This window comes from Schistocerca nitens, chromosome 1, assembly GCF_023898315.1.
Source record: "Schistocerca nitens isolate TAMUIC-IGC-003100 chromosome 1, iqSchNite1.1, whole genome shotgun sequence".
Taxonomy (NCBI): Eukaryota; Metazoa; Arthropoda; class Insecta; order Orthoptera; family Acrididae; genus Schistocerca; species Schistocerca nitens.
In genome coordinates, this window is record NC_064614.1 from 1,307,581,735 (window position 1) to 1,307,596,852 (window position 15,118).

The 15,118-nt window shown below is 42.1% G+C and overlaps 1 protein-coding gene across 5 annotated transcripts in view; it reads left to right on the plus strand.

Moving 5' to 3' along the window:
• The window catches only part of LOC126202545 (tight junction protein ZO-1), a 731,102-nt gene that overhangs the window by 433,537 nt on the left and 282,447 nt on the right, over positions 1 to 15,118 (plus strand). For all 5 annotated transcript variants that reach the window (XM_049936877.1, XM_049936873.1, XM_049936876.1 and 2 more), the window contains exon 9: positions 12,895 to 13,016. In XM_049936877.1, the coding sequence (XP_049792834.1) occupies positions 12,895 to 13,016 (122 nt within the window). The remainder of the gene's footprint in view (positions 1 to 12,894; positions 13,017 to 15,118) is intronic.

Below are 15,118 nucleotides of genomic sequence, written 5' to 3' on the forward strand. Positions count from 1 at the left end.
CTACTGCCTGTTGAATCTCTGGAACAGTTCTGAAGCGAGTGACATGAAGTGTTTCCTTCATCTTCAGAATCAAAACAAAGTCACAAGGACTCAAGTCTGGGGAGTATGGTGACTGTTACAGCACTTCCCAGTCCCATTGATCGAACGGAGCAGCCACAGCTTGCGCTGTTTCCACCCGTGCATTGTCGCTCAATATAATGGGTGGATTGCCCAGAAAGTGTCACCGCTTCTTTCACAAAGTTGGTCGCAGGTGATGCTCCAAAAATGACCAGCAATACTGTGCATCGACTGTCTGCCATGGAGGAATGTAATGCGTTAGGATAACACCATCACGGTTGCACACAAGAATCACCATAACTTTAACCATACTGGGGCTCTGACACACTTTTAACTTTCACGGCGAACCATAATGGCACCATTCATTGGATTGGAATTTCAGTTTTGGCTCATACAATGTGGCCCATGTCTCGTCCAGTGTTACGACACGGCATAAGAAAGCCTCTCGTTCGTGGTCATAGCGCTCCAAGTGTGTCTGAGCAATTCTGTAATGCATCCATTTCTGCATTTCCGTCAAGTCATGTAGAACCCATCGTGATGCAATTTTTTGCATGCCCAGGCTTCAGGATGCAAAGCAGAGTCATGTGCGCTAATCCAGTTTCATGGGCGAGCTCACGAATCATATGGCGTTGATGACTGTCCACTAATGTGGCAACAGCATGCACTTCTTCAGAGACGCTAGGATGACCTGCCCGATGCATGTCTGCCACAGTTTGCCGATCTTCATTGAAGGCTTTTACCCAGCGGGCCACTGTTCTGTACAGCAATGCGTATCCCCCGCACACTTCTTGAAGACCTTGATGATACTGTCATGCTGTACAACCTCTGGCACATTGAATCTTAATCCAATTCCGTTGTTCCTGTTGCATAGTGACACCATTACATTAGACTGCTTGTTCACAAGTGACCGTGTTTCCTTCAATTGTGCGCACGCCGGTGACCTGGGACGGGCGAGTCCATTTGCTTGGAGGTAAGGTAGGTATGTCAACAACGTGTGCTATCAGCGCCAATAGTAGATTCCATTGCATAGTGTCTCCACAGCATTGTTGCCACTATTTAAGTTCCAACCTATGTAGTTGCTTGTTCCATTATTTTCATTAAAAATACGGCAAAGGAAGTTGTGATAGACTGTAAATATTTTAGGAGTAAAGATAACAACTAACAAATAGCGCAGTTGTCTAGTAACTGACAGACTGGGAACTTTGGTAGGTTTGGGATGAATCCTTTAGCAACTTTGCAGCAGGTAGACTTGGGTGAGAAGTTGTGTGGGGTGGAAGTGGAAGGGCAGAGGAGGGAGAGAGAAAGTGGTGAGCGGGGGGGGGGATTGGGGAAAGGTCACTGACAGTCTCAACCGGCAGCAGGTGTACTGGATAGGAATGTGGGACTGGCACCAGTGAGATCATGCAGTGCACGATGACGGTGACGTAGGGGAGTGTGTCGATTGGGGATGACAGAACAGAGGAGGGGAGAGGCTGCAGGGAAAAGGGTGTTGATGTAGGATGAGGGAAGTTAAGGCCAGTGCAGTAGGTTGGAGCTAGGTGTGGGACACAGGTCTAGAGGGGATTAAGGCCGGAGGTTACAAGAATGAAGGATTTGTTGGGAGATCACTCCCATCTATGTAGTTCTGGAAAGCTAGTATTCCGGTTAAGGATCTTGATGGCCCAGGTTGTGAAGCAGCCATCGAAGTATTGTGCTTGATAGTGTGATACGTCACTAGGTGGTCAACTCTGCTCTCGGCCAATTTGGTGGTAACCATTCATTCAGGGGGACAGTCAGTTGGTGAACGAGTCCACATAAACTGCTGTGGAGAAAAGGACCACATCTGGCTTCACTCACAGATAGCTCTTCTTCTGATGCAAGAGAATAGGCCTTTGACAAGACAGGAGTAGGAATTGCTGTATGGGTGAATCGGACAAGTCTCACACCGGGGCCTTTCTAAAGGATACGAACGAAATGGCAAGAGGTTGCAAGTGAGTGTGGCATAATGATAGACCTTTATAGGTAGGGTGGAAAGGCTTGTGGATGTGAGGTTCCTCTTTTCTAGACACGATGGCAGATAGTCGAAGACCTGGCAAAGTGATTGGTTCGGTTGCTCCGGTATAGAATGACAATGGGTTACAAATGGGGTGCTTCTTTGAGCTGGTTCTGGGACTGGTAAGGGGATTAAGTGTGTGTGAGGATTTGGTGTGGGATTCTGTCTATGGATTGGGGGATAGTGCCTGTCAATGAAGGCTTTTGCGAGATCTTAAGCGTACTCGGCAAGAGGATTCTTTTTTCTGGAGATGCAGCATCTGTGGTTGACCAAACTATGTGGGAGTGTGTGTGTGTGTGTGTGTGGTGGTTTTTTTTTTTTTTAGAGAAAAAAAAGAGGGGAAGACCGCTTTAATGCAGGAACTGTTGATGATTCATGGGCTCGATATGGAGAGAAGTGTGGGTAGATCCATCAGATAGGCAGAGATCATTGTCTAAGAAGGGGGTTTATTGGGCTGACGAAAACCAGGTTTAAAAATGGCAGAGAAAGTGTTCAGGCTGTGGAAGAATGAGGATATGGTGTTTGCGCCCTGGGTTTAGATAGTGCAGCCATCATCAACAGACGTGAACCTGACATGGGGTTTGGGAGGCTGGGCAGATATCCTCCATAAACAGATTGGCTTAGGAGGATGCCATGTTGGTGCCCATGGGAGTGTCTCAGATTTGTTTATATATCTTTCTGTGAGGGGAGTGTGTAATTAGATGTATAAAGAATGAGGTGTTGGTTTGAAATTGGGAGGACAATGGATGAGGTAGTATTTGATAGCAGCAGGCTCGTGGGCATGGGGAGATGGCCTCAACAATGATGAGTAGGGGTCAATTTGGTAATGGGCTGGAGGTGGTTCAGAGTGGGTGAAAAAATAGTTCATGTCTTTGATATGAGAGGCTAGGTTACAGGCAATTATTTTGAAGAGTTGCTCATGAGGAGCAGAGATTCTGTCAGTGTGAACACAATTACCAGCTACAATGGGACACCCACTACTGTTGGTTCTGTGGATTTTAGGAATCATGTAGAAGATTGAGTTTACCTTCACAAGCAAATTATTTCATTAAAATTTGTTTCATATGAAAATGTGTATTATTGTTCATTCAGATTTCGAAGCATAAGTTAATTTGTTCTGTATATCTTATTCCTTTGAGCTGGTTCTGGGACTGGTAAGGGGATTAAGTGTGTGTGAGGATTTGGTGTGGGATTCTGTGTATGGATTGGGGGATAGTGCCTGTCAATGAAGGCTTTTGCGAGATCTTAAGCGTACTCGGCAAGAGAATTCTTATTCCTCTTCCCCATGAACCATGGACCTTGCCGTTGGTGGGGAGGCTTGCATGCCTCAGCGATACAGATGGCCGTACCATAGGTGCAACCACAACGGAGGGGTATCTGTTGAGAGGCCAGACAAACATGTGGTTCCTGAAGAGGGGCAGCAGCCTTTTCAGTAGTTGCAGGGGCAACAGTCTGGATGATTGACTGATCTGGCCTTGTAACATTAACCAAAACGGCCTTGCTGTGCTGGTACTGCGAACGGCTGAAAGCAAGGGGAAACTACAGCTGTAATTTTTCCCGAGGACATGCAGCTTTACTGTATGATTAAATGATGATGGCGTCCTCTTGGGTAAAATATTCCGGAGGTAAAATAGTCCCCCATTCGGATCTCCTGGCGGGGACTACTCAAGAGGACGTCGTTATCAGGAGAAAGAAAACTGGCATTCTACGGATCGGAGCGTGGAATGTCAGATCCCTTAATCGGGCAGGTAGGTTAGAAAATTTAAAAAGGGAAATGGATAGGTTAAAGTTAGATATAGTGGGAATTAGTGAAGTTCGGTGGCAGGAGGAACAAGACTTTTGGTCAGGTGATTACAGGGTTATAAATACAAAATCAAATAGGGGTAATGCAGGAGTAGGTTTAATAATGAATAAAAAAATAGGAGTGCGGGTTAGCTACTACAAACAGCATAGTGAACGCATTATTGTGGCCAAGATAGACACAAAGCCCATGCCTACTACAGTAGTACAAGTTTATATGCCAACTAGCTCTGCAGATGATGAAGAAATTGATGAAATGTATGACGAGATAAAAGAAATTATTCAGGTAGTGAAGGGAGACGAAAATTTAATAGTCATGGGTGACTGGAATTCGTCAGTAGGAAAAGGGAGAGAGGGAAACATAGTAGGTGAATATGGATTAGGAGGAAGAAATGAAAGAGGAAGCCGCCTTGTAGAATTTTGCACAGAGCATAACTTAATCATAGCTAACACTTGGTTCAAGAATCATAAAAGAAGGTTGTATACCTGGAAGAATCCTGGAGATACTAATAGGTATCAGATAGATTATATAATGGTAAGACAGAGATTTAGGAACCAGGTTTTAAATTGTAAGACATTTACAGGGGCAGATGTGGATTCTGACCACAATCTATTGGTTATGAACTGCAGATTGAAACTGAAGAAACTGCAAAAAGGTGGGAATTTAAGGAGATGGGACCTGGATAAACTGAAAGAACCAGAGGTTGTAGAGAGTTTCAGGGAGAGCATAAGGGAACAATTGACAGGAATGGGGGAAAGAAATACAGTAGAAGAAGAATGGGTAGCTCTGAGGGATGAAGTAGTGAAGGCAGCAGAGGATCAAGTAGGTAAAAAGACGAGGGCTAATAGAAATCCTTGGGTAACAGAAGAAATATTGAATTTAATTGATGAAAGGAGAAAATATAAAAATGCAGTAAATGAAGCAGGCAAAAGGGAATACAAACGTCTCAAAAATGAGATCGACAGAAAGTGCAAAATGGCTAAGCAGGGATGGCTAGAGGACAAATGTAAGGATGTAGAGGCTTGTCTCACTAGGGGTAAGATAGATACTGCCTACAGGAAAATTAAAGAGACCTTTGGAGAGAAGAGAACCACCTGTATGAATATCAAGAGCTCAGATGGCAACCCAGTTCTAAGCAAAGAAGGGAAGGCAGAAAGGTGGAAGGAGTATGTAGAGGGTTTATACAAGGGCGAAGTACTTGAGGACAATATTATGGAAATGGAAGAGGATATAGATGAAGATGAAATGGGAGATAAGATACTGCGTGAAGAGTTTGACAGAGCACTGAAAGACCTGAGTCGAAACAAGGCCCCGGGAGCAGACAACATTCCATTAGAACTACTGATGGCCTTGGGAGAGCCAGTCATGACAAAACTCTACCATCTGGTGAGCAAGATGTATGAGACAGGCGAAATACCCACAGACTTCAAGAAGAATATAATAATTCCAATCCCAAAGAAAGCAGGTGTTGACAGATGTGAAAATTACCAAACTATCAGTTTAATAAGTCACAGCTGCAAAATACTAATGTGAATTCTTTACAGACGAATGGAAAAACTGGTAGAAGCGGACCTCGGGGAAAATCAGTTTGGATTCCGTAGAAATGTTGGAACACATGAGGCAATACTAACCTTACGACTTATCTTAGAAGAAAGATTAAGAAAAGGCAAACCTACGTTTCTAGCATTTGTAGACTTAGAGAAAGCTATTGACAACGTTAACTGGAATACTCTCTTTCAAATTCTGAAGGTGGCAGGGGTAAAATACAGGGAGCGAAAGGCTATTTACAATTTGTACAGAAACCAGATGGCAGTTATAAGAGTCGAGGGGCATGAAAGGGAAGCAGTGGTTGGGAAAGGAGTGAGACAGGGTTGTAGCCTCTCCCCGATGTTATTCAATCTGTATATTGAGCAAGCAGTAAAGGAAACAAAAGAAAAATTCGGAGTAGGTATTAAAATTCATGGAGAAGAAGTAAAAACTTTGAGGTTCGCCGATGACATTGTAATTCTGTCAGAGACAGCAAAGGACTTGGAAGAGCAGTTGAACGGAATGGACAGTGTCTTGAAAGGAGGATATAAGATGAACATCAACAAAAGCAAAACGAGGATAATGGAATGTAGTCAAATTAAATGGGGTGATGCTGAGGGGATTAGATTAGGAAATGAGACACTTAAAGTAGTAAAGGAGTTTTGCTATTTAGGGAGTAAAATAACTGATGATGGTCGAAGTAGAGAGGATATAAAATGTAGACTGGCAATGGCAAGGAAATCGTTTCTGAAGAAGATAAATTTGTTAACATCGATTATAGATTTAAGTGTCAGGAAGTCGTTTCTGAAAGTATTTGTATGGAGTGTAGCCATGTATGGAAGTGAAACATGGACGATAACCAGTTTGGACAAGAAGAGAATAGAAGCTTTCGAAATGTGGTGCTACAGAAGAATGCTGAAGATAAGGTGGGTAGATCACGTAACTAATGAGGAGGTATTGAATAGGATTGGGGAGAAGAGAAGTTTGTGGCACAACTTGACTAGAAGAAGGGATCAGTTGGTAGGACATGTTTTGAGGCATCAAGGGATCACAAATTTGGTATTGGAGGGCAGCATGGAGGGTAAAAATCGTAGAGGGACACCAAGGGATCAATACACTAAACAGATTCAGAAGGATGTAGGTTGCAGTAGGTACTGGGAGATGAAGAAGCTTGCACAGGATAGAGTAGCATGGAGAGCTGCATCAAACCAGTCTCAGGACTGAAGACCACAACAACATCTTATTCCCTTTTAGTGTTGTTTGATTGAGGAACATCATAACTTTGCCTTTCAGTCTTCTTTCCATTATTTATGACTTCTGATAACTACCTAGTGGATACTTTCTGATTATATCTGTAAAAATAGTGAGCCCAAATTTGAATGTAAGCTTTCTTGCCATGTCACTTATGAATTCTCAGGATAACAGCCAATTAAACTGGATGGTGGATAGTGAAATTCAGCGTCTTTCTTAATGGTGGGCATTCAGGTGCCCAGCTGAGTTTCAGTTTCCATTTTATACAAAAATATTTTGACAGTCGACCTGGTTGTCTTCTTCAGATGCAGCAAACTGTGCTGTTATGCATACTTACTTCCTGGTTGGAGTCGAGGCAGTGATTACTCACAATAATACAGTCCATGGCACCTGAAGAAGGCGACAGGGTTGACTGTCGAAATATTGTTGCATAAAAATCAATTCTGTAACCCTGCTAAACACTTGATTAATCAGTCACACTTAGTAGACCTGAGAGTTGGGATGTTTTTTTACTTCCCTCTTCTTGTGATGTGTTGAAGTCCTGTATGTTTCAGATATTAGTGACGCTTTATTGTAATATTTTGGTGATTCCACAATTACTATCGATCACACTTTCTGACAAAGAAATTTACCGCTTCTTGTAAGAACATTTTAGAGTTTACAGTTGTTTGGAGCTTCATACATTCTTGTATATTGTCCACAGCAGCTGTAAATGCAGCTAATGAGCATGTCCCCATAATGTATAGCGTTTGAAAGGTGGGTTGCAAGAGTATATTTCTTGAGCATGTCAAACAACATCATTTAACTGCTAATTGCTACTTAATACAGCAAGTATGTGCACTCTTGAATTTTTTCCTCTGCTGACATATGAATTAAGTCATTTGCTTTTTCTTCCGTATTGAATCAGGATGTGATCACTAAATTCCAGATTTAGATGTTGCAAAGTAGACACTGCATTCACTGTCCTTTTCTTCTTCATGACTCATCTTGGTACTCCTTTACTAACACTAGTACCAATGTTTCCCAATTGAATTTTTTAATACTTCCTCATTCAGTGGTAAAAGTTTATTTGTTGTGACTACCTTATTGTTCATACAAACTAATACTTCTCTCCTATTTCTAAGTATGCTTGTGATAGCAACTTGTGGCATAGCTACCATTCTTCTTAAGAAATATATCTTTCTGATTGTGACTGATCCCCATATTTTCTCAGTTCATGATCATCAAGGTGTGGGTCTTCATCCAAAGTTATTCTAACCAAATTGCATATACCTTCTTCTAGTATAGAATAATGGAAGCATGATTTTGAAGCATCGTGCTCTTCACAAATGAAGCATCCATTCTTGCATAATGTACTGTACTCTTTTTCATTTCACATTCCTTCTTTCCTTTCTTCTTCTTCTGCACTTGTGGACAGGAAAATTAAGTACAAAAGTTTCTAAAGGGCGAAAATTGTTAGGAGCATGGAATCAGTAATATGATATGGAAAATTCTAGGAGGATAACACTTCACCATTTAACAATGAAAATTGGATAAGCACATAGAAGAAACAAGAATAAAGTAGGTAAAGTCCTAGCACTGCAGTCTGCATTGTGTAGCTGTATGTGTGTATGTCTGTGCCTCTGTGTTAGAACAATGTTTTACAACTTCAGCTACTGCATCTCAATTGTAGTTGATATGTCCATCTTCAGCTCAGACTGTATTACATACTGCAGCATTGCCTTTACATAATTTGTTGTTCACAGTTCAGCAAACTGGAATATTGCCAGTACTGGCTGCTGAATCTTGAGATTTTGGATTCACTGGTGCCTTGTCCTGTAATAGAAGACCAAAAGAAACGAAAGTTCTTGAAGCTAATTCTGTTTCTCTCCCCATCTTCAGAGGATGGGGTACGTTGCTTCTTAACACTCATCAAAATTAAAAGAGCTGTACAGGATTGAAAACAGAATAAACTAAGTAGGCAATCACAAACTTTTGGATAATGTGCTCATTTATTGGGACAGTAGATCTGCTCATGTAGAAATACCTTAATGTGCAGTGTGCTAACTCTATGAAGCAGGGAGGCAAGACAGCTACAGGTAAACACTGTGTGCCGAATAAATAACCACGAGTCTGGTATACCAATCAGCTGAGTGTGGATTATAATAGTTTCCCACACATGCTTGTTCACCATGCCTGATATATATATATAGTTATAATAGAGGGAAACATTCCACGTAGGAAAAATATATCTAAAAACAAAGATGATGTGACTTACCAAATGAAAGTGCTGGCAGGTCGACAGACACACAAACAAACACAAACATACACACAAAATTCAAGCTTTCGCAACAAACTGTTGCCTCATCAGGAAAGAGGGAAGGAGAGGGAAAGACGAAAGGATGTGGGTTTTAAGGGAGAGGGTAAGGAGTCATTCCAATCCCGGGAGCAGAAAGACTTACCTTAGGGGGAAAAAAGGACGGGTATACACTCGCACACACACACATATCCATCCACACATATACAGACACAAGCAGACATATTTAAAGACAAAGAGTTTGGTACTTGATCGTCGGGAGTATGTGGCTGAGGGACTGTGTCAGCTTTCAGACAACACCACATATAAAGTTTGCCGAGGTAATCCCATTCCTGATGTCCAGGTGGAGCTTCAAGGAATCCTCAGAACCTTAGGCCCCCTACAAAACCTTTCACCTGACTCCATCAACCTCCTGACCCCACCGACACCCCGCACCCCTACCTTCTACCTAAAATTCACAAACCCAATCATCCTGGCCGCCCCATTGTAGCTGGTTACCAAGCCCCCACAGAACGTATCTCTGCCTACGTAGATCAACACCTTCAACCCATTACATGCAGTCTCATCAAAGACACCAACCACTTTCTCGAACGCCTGGAATCCTTACCCAATCCGTTACCCCCAGAAACCATCCTTGTAACCATTGATGCCACTTCCTTATACACAAATATCCCGCACGTCCAGGCCTCGCTGCGATGGAGCACTTCCTTTCACGCCGATCACCTGCCACCCTACCTAAAACCTCTTTCCTCATTACCTTAGCCAGCTTCATCCTGACCCACAACTTCTTCACTTTTGAAGACCAGACATACCAACAATTAAAGGGAACAGCCATGGGTACCAGGATGGTCCCTTCGTACGCCAACCTATTCATGGGTCGCTTACAGGAAGCCTTCTTGGTTACCCAGGCCTGCCAACCCAAAGTTTGGTACAGATTTATTGATGACATCTTCATGATCTGGACTCACAGTGAAGAAGAACTCCAGAATTTCCTCTCCAACCTCAACTCCTTTGGTTCCATCAGATTCACCTGGTCCTACTCCAAATCCCATGCCACTTTCCTTGATGTTGACCTCCACCTGTCCAATGGCAAGCTTCACACGTCCGTCCACATCAAACCCACCAACAAGCAACAGTACCTCCATTATGACAGCTGCCACCCATTCCACATCAAACGGTCCCTTCCCTACAGCCTAGGTCTTCGTGGCAAACGAATCTGCTCCAGTCCGGAATCCCTGAAGCATTACACCAACAACCTAAAAACAGCTTTCGCATCCCGCAACTACCCTCCCGACCTGGTACAGAAGCAAATAACCAGAGCCACTTCCTCATCCTCTCAAACCCAGAACCTCCCACAGAAGAACCACAAAAGTGCCCCACTTGTGACGGGATACTTTCCGGGACTGGATCAGATTCTGAATGTGGCTCTCCAGCAGGGATACGACTTCCTCAAATCCTGCCCTGAAATGAGATCCATCCTTCATGAAATCCTCCCCACTCCACCAAGAGTGTCTTTCCGCCGTCCACCTAACCTTCGTAACCTCTTAGTTCATCCCTATGAAATCCCCAAACCACCTTCCCTACCCTCTGGCTCCTACCCTTGTAACCGCCCCCGGTGTAAAACCTGTCCCATGCACCCTCCCACCACCACCTACTCCAGTCCTGTAACCTGGAAGGTGTACACGATAAAAGGCAGAGCCACGTGTGAAAGCACCCACGTGATCTACCAACTGACCTGCCTACACTGTGACGCATTCTATGTGGGAATGACCAGCAACAAACTGTCCATTCGCATGAATGGACACAGGCAGACAGTGTTTGTTGGTAATGAGGATCACCCTGTGGCTAAACATGCCTTGGTGCACGGCCAGCACATCTTGGCACAGTGTTACACCGTCCGGGTTATCTGGATACTTCCCACTAACACCAACCTATCCGAACTCCGGAGATGGGAACTTGCTCTTCAATATATCCTCTCTTCCCGTTATCCACCAGGCCTCAATCTCCGCTAATTTCAAGTTGCCGCCACTCATACCTCACCTGTCATTCAACATCATTGCCTCTGCACTTCTGCCTCAACTGACATCTCTGCCCAAACTCTTTGTCTTTAAATATGTCTGCTTGTGTCTGTATATGTGTGGATGGATATGTGTGTGTGTGGGCGAGTGTATACCCGTCCTTTTTTCCCCCTAAGGTAAGTCTTTCCGCTCCCGGGATTGGGATGACTCCTTACCCTCTCCCTTAAAACCCACATCCTTTCATCTTTCCCTCTCCTTCCCTCTTTCCTGATGAGGCAACAGTTTGTTGCGAAAGCTTGAATTTTGTGTGTATGTTTGTGTTTGTTTGTGTGTCTGTCGACCTGCCAGCACTTTCATTTGGTAAGTCACATCATCTTTGTTTTTAGATATATTTTTCCTACGTGGAATGTTTCCCTCTATTATAACCATATATATATATATATATATATATATATATATATATATATATATATATATATAAACAAAGATGATGTGACTTACCAAATGAAAGTGCTGGCAGGTCGACAGACACTCAAACAAACACAAACATACACACAGAATTCAAGCTTTCGCAACAAACTGTTGCCTCATCAGGAAAGAGGGAAGGAGAGGGAAAGATGAAAGGATATTGATATATATATATATAAAAACAGCTGAAATTCAGATTCGCAGAAAAAAGATTACCAGACTCAAAGGCAGGTTGCATACATAATTATCCAGTTTCACAATAACTGACAACTCTAGTGATGGAATGAACACCTACTTCAGAATTAAAGATAAAATAACTGTCCAGCTGTTGACAAAAAGGTGCTGACTATTCTGAGATCCTTCTATGAGTAGAGGAATGCTGCAAAAGTAGAAGACAACAAGATTAAGGAATGAATGGTTGGGTTGGTTTTGGAGGAGGAGACCAGACAGCGAGGTCATTGGTCGATTAAGAAATGGTGATAATACATAATAAAGAATCAAACCCCAAGTGAAACAGGCATGGTGTTAGTCTAAAATCAAAGTAAATATATTATACCAGAGTAACACACACACACACACACCTGTACAGCTACGTTGTGCTGGCCGAGTACACTGTGCTGGGATTGGAGTTCCACCGATAAATCGGGGTGCGGACTTGTGTCAAAGGGAACGGGCCAGCGGAAAGAGGAGGTAGAGAGTAGGAGAGAGCACTAGGGAAGAGAGGCAGGTAGTTCAGAGAGAAGCGGCCATGTGAAGCATATGAATATGGGAGGGAGGGACATCATGTGTTCCACCATTCATGCCAGAGCCCATGTGTTGCATCCCCATCCCACGAACCTGCTGTCTCTCCCTCTCACATTCATATCTGACACACCAGCTGCCTCCCTCTGAAATGTCTGCCTGTCTTTTGTAGCCCTCTCTCCCACTCCCCACCTCCTCCCTCTCCTCATCCAGTCCCTTTGACACAGCCCATCAGCCCTGCCAACCGGCAGAACTGTGGTCCCAGCATTGTATATTGATCCAGCACAGTGTAGCTGTACAGAGGTGTGTGTGTATGTGTGTGTGTGTGTGTGTGTGTGTGTGTGTGTGTGTGTGTGCGTGTGCGCGTGCGCGTGTGTGCGTGTGCATGCGTGTGTGTTTGTGCAGGGACGCGCGCGAGCACATGCGCCTTTCAGTGACTCAACAGTTCTTCTATTCAAGTAGTTGTTCCTTTTCTCCTAAAACATAATTAAAAGATGTATATGTTTTGATAGTTATTAAGAAGGACTTTTTTATTTACTTTAATTCAGTTCGTTTCCTTCACTTTCAAAAATGTTTTAGTTTTTTATTCTGGACATTTTGTATGTACCAGACTTCCCTTTACAATTTAAGTTTGACATTTTAATGCATCAGACTTCACTGTAGTGTCTGATTTGCTTAATGATGTTAAACTTCATATTTACAGAGCTCACTTTAATTATGACCAACCAAATAAAGGAGAAATGAGTTTCCGGAAAGGAGATGTCTTTCACGTGGTTGATACTCTGCACAATGGTGTTGTCGGTTCATGGCAAGTCTTCAGAATAGGTAAGATTGCAGCAATTTTCTGTTTATAATTTTAGGGTCTCTTGAGTTGTTCTTTCAGGAGGTGTGGATGTTCAGTGATTCACTTTTTAGTTGTTTAGAAACATTACCTCATACAACTGTGTAGCAGCTCTAGCTTTAGTTCATTTATCATCTCTTCTTTTGTTGTTATCCCTTAATAAAGGTACATTCTCAGGGATATGGAGCAACATTTTCACAAAGAGAAGCAGCTGTTAACCTACCAATCCCGTATACTGTAATAACAGTTAACACTAAACTGCCATATACTATTTGTGCTATTTCCCTAGACAAGGAGAATTCATTTGTATGAAACTTATTTTTATGTTATATATCACAGGTGTGTAAATCACAGTTCCTTTTGGACTCATTATTGCAAAGAAAAATTTAGAAGTAATGTTCTTGAAACTGTGTAATCATTGTGGGGGGGGGGTCTAATTTTATACAGTGTGCTCCCCTTTGCTGAAGAAGCATTTCATTTACATTAGCCATGTGAGGCAATTTTCACAAGAGTTTTAATAGTGAAAGTATCGCAAAATAAGTTGTCATAGTCATTTTCAAGTTCCACAGTAGCGTATTCCAATTATTGTCTGATGCAACTGACTGCCTGTAGCTGAGAAAATAATTGTGACAGTTTGCATTTGTGTTCTCAACTTAGTACTAGGATCATTCCCGTCTGGGCTAGTGAACGATCTTGATGACAAAGTGTGTCTCTGTGATCATAGAAGTGGATCACTCGTTGCTGTGCTTCTGTCCTAAAACAGCCCCAGCAGATTCCCCAATTAAAGCAACTAACTGAATAGTGAAATCAATATCCAAGTCCTGACTATATATTGATGTAAAAGTTTGTGAGTGATCCTGCTTTACTGTCCACTAAAGTTCATCACAAAGTAAACTAACACTAACAACACACATTTAAGTTCTCCATTTTCAAAAGCATACATCACTTAAAAGCAGGATGAAATCATTTAAGTCTCCATGCGTTACTCAGGCTCTATCACCGTTAAAATTTCAAAGTGCAGCTATTGTACTGCTCAGAAAACTAAATTCAGTTCCCTGCAGAATGTTAGCCAGACCACCACCATTGTCCATGCAAACAGACTGACAGACCACAATCAACTGACCAGAGAAGATCACAAGGTGCAACAGCTCCCTATATTTTATTTAAAATTACAGAAATCAGACCATGCTAATCATGTTCATGACTTGTTACAAAAATATCATTAAAGTGACCATAATTGATTATCTTCTTCCTCTTCTTCTTCTTGTTCATTTTCTTTGTGCATGTGTTAGGCATTTGCCTGTTACCACTGTTTGTCAAAATTAATGATGTTTCCATCTTTTCCTCAGTCTTCCTTAAGATCTTCTGCCAACCACTAGGTCGGATATTCTCTCATCTTCCGTTTTTGTGTCATATTCCTTCATGTAGTTTCTGTATTTTTCCATCTGCTCATTAGAGCTTCCCACTCCAGTTCTACTCTGATGTCTGGAGCATTCCTCCTGCTGTCAGAAAGTGGGTACTCTCCTTAGGTATCAAATCTCTGATTATTTTGTTATTTGTTCATATCTTTCTGTTACAGTCAACAACCCACTTCCATATGTCACAGTTGGTGCAGGCAACATCTTGTAGAACTTAAGTAGAGTTTCCTCTCTTACTTTAGTTCTGAGAACTTAATAGATTATTCTGATGATGGAAGTGAATCTTTGTTGTTTCTTTTCTATGTCCAACTGGTCACTTTCTGACCTTACAAAACATGTATTCTAGTGGATATTGTTAAAAATGTAATATAGTGCCCTCAGTCATATGTTTTAAAATAACAAAATACAAATAAATATTTATGTATGCACAAGTGTGTCATATCAGAACAGTGCAAAAACTTCTGCTCTTTTATGTGGCGGACTCAGTCTTTCTGTGACTCACATCAGATTTGAGTTTCAGCTAATTTAATTGGTGGCCTTTTTTAGTAACATACCATAATACTGATTTTGGCATAGAAATATTGTACACATCTAAACACAAATACATTTAAGGAAAGGGTAAAAGTGTAGGGTAACACATACTGACATCATGATGTTATTGTGAAGTT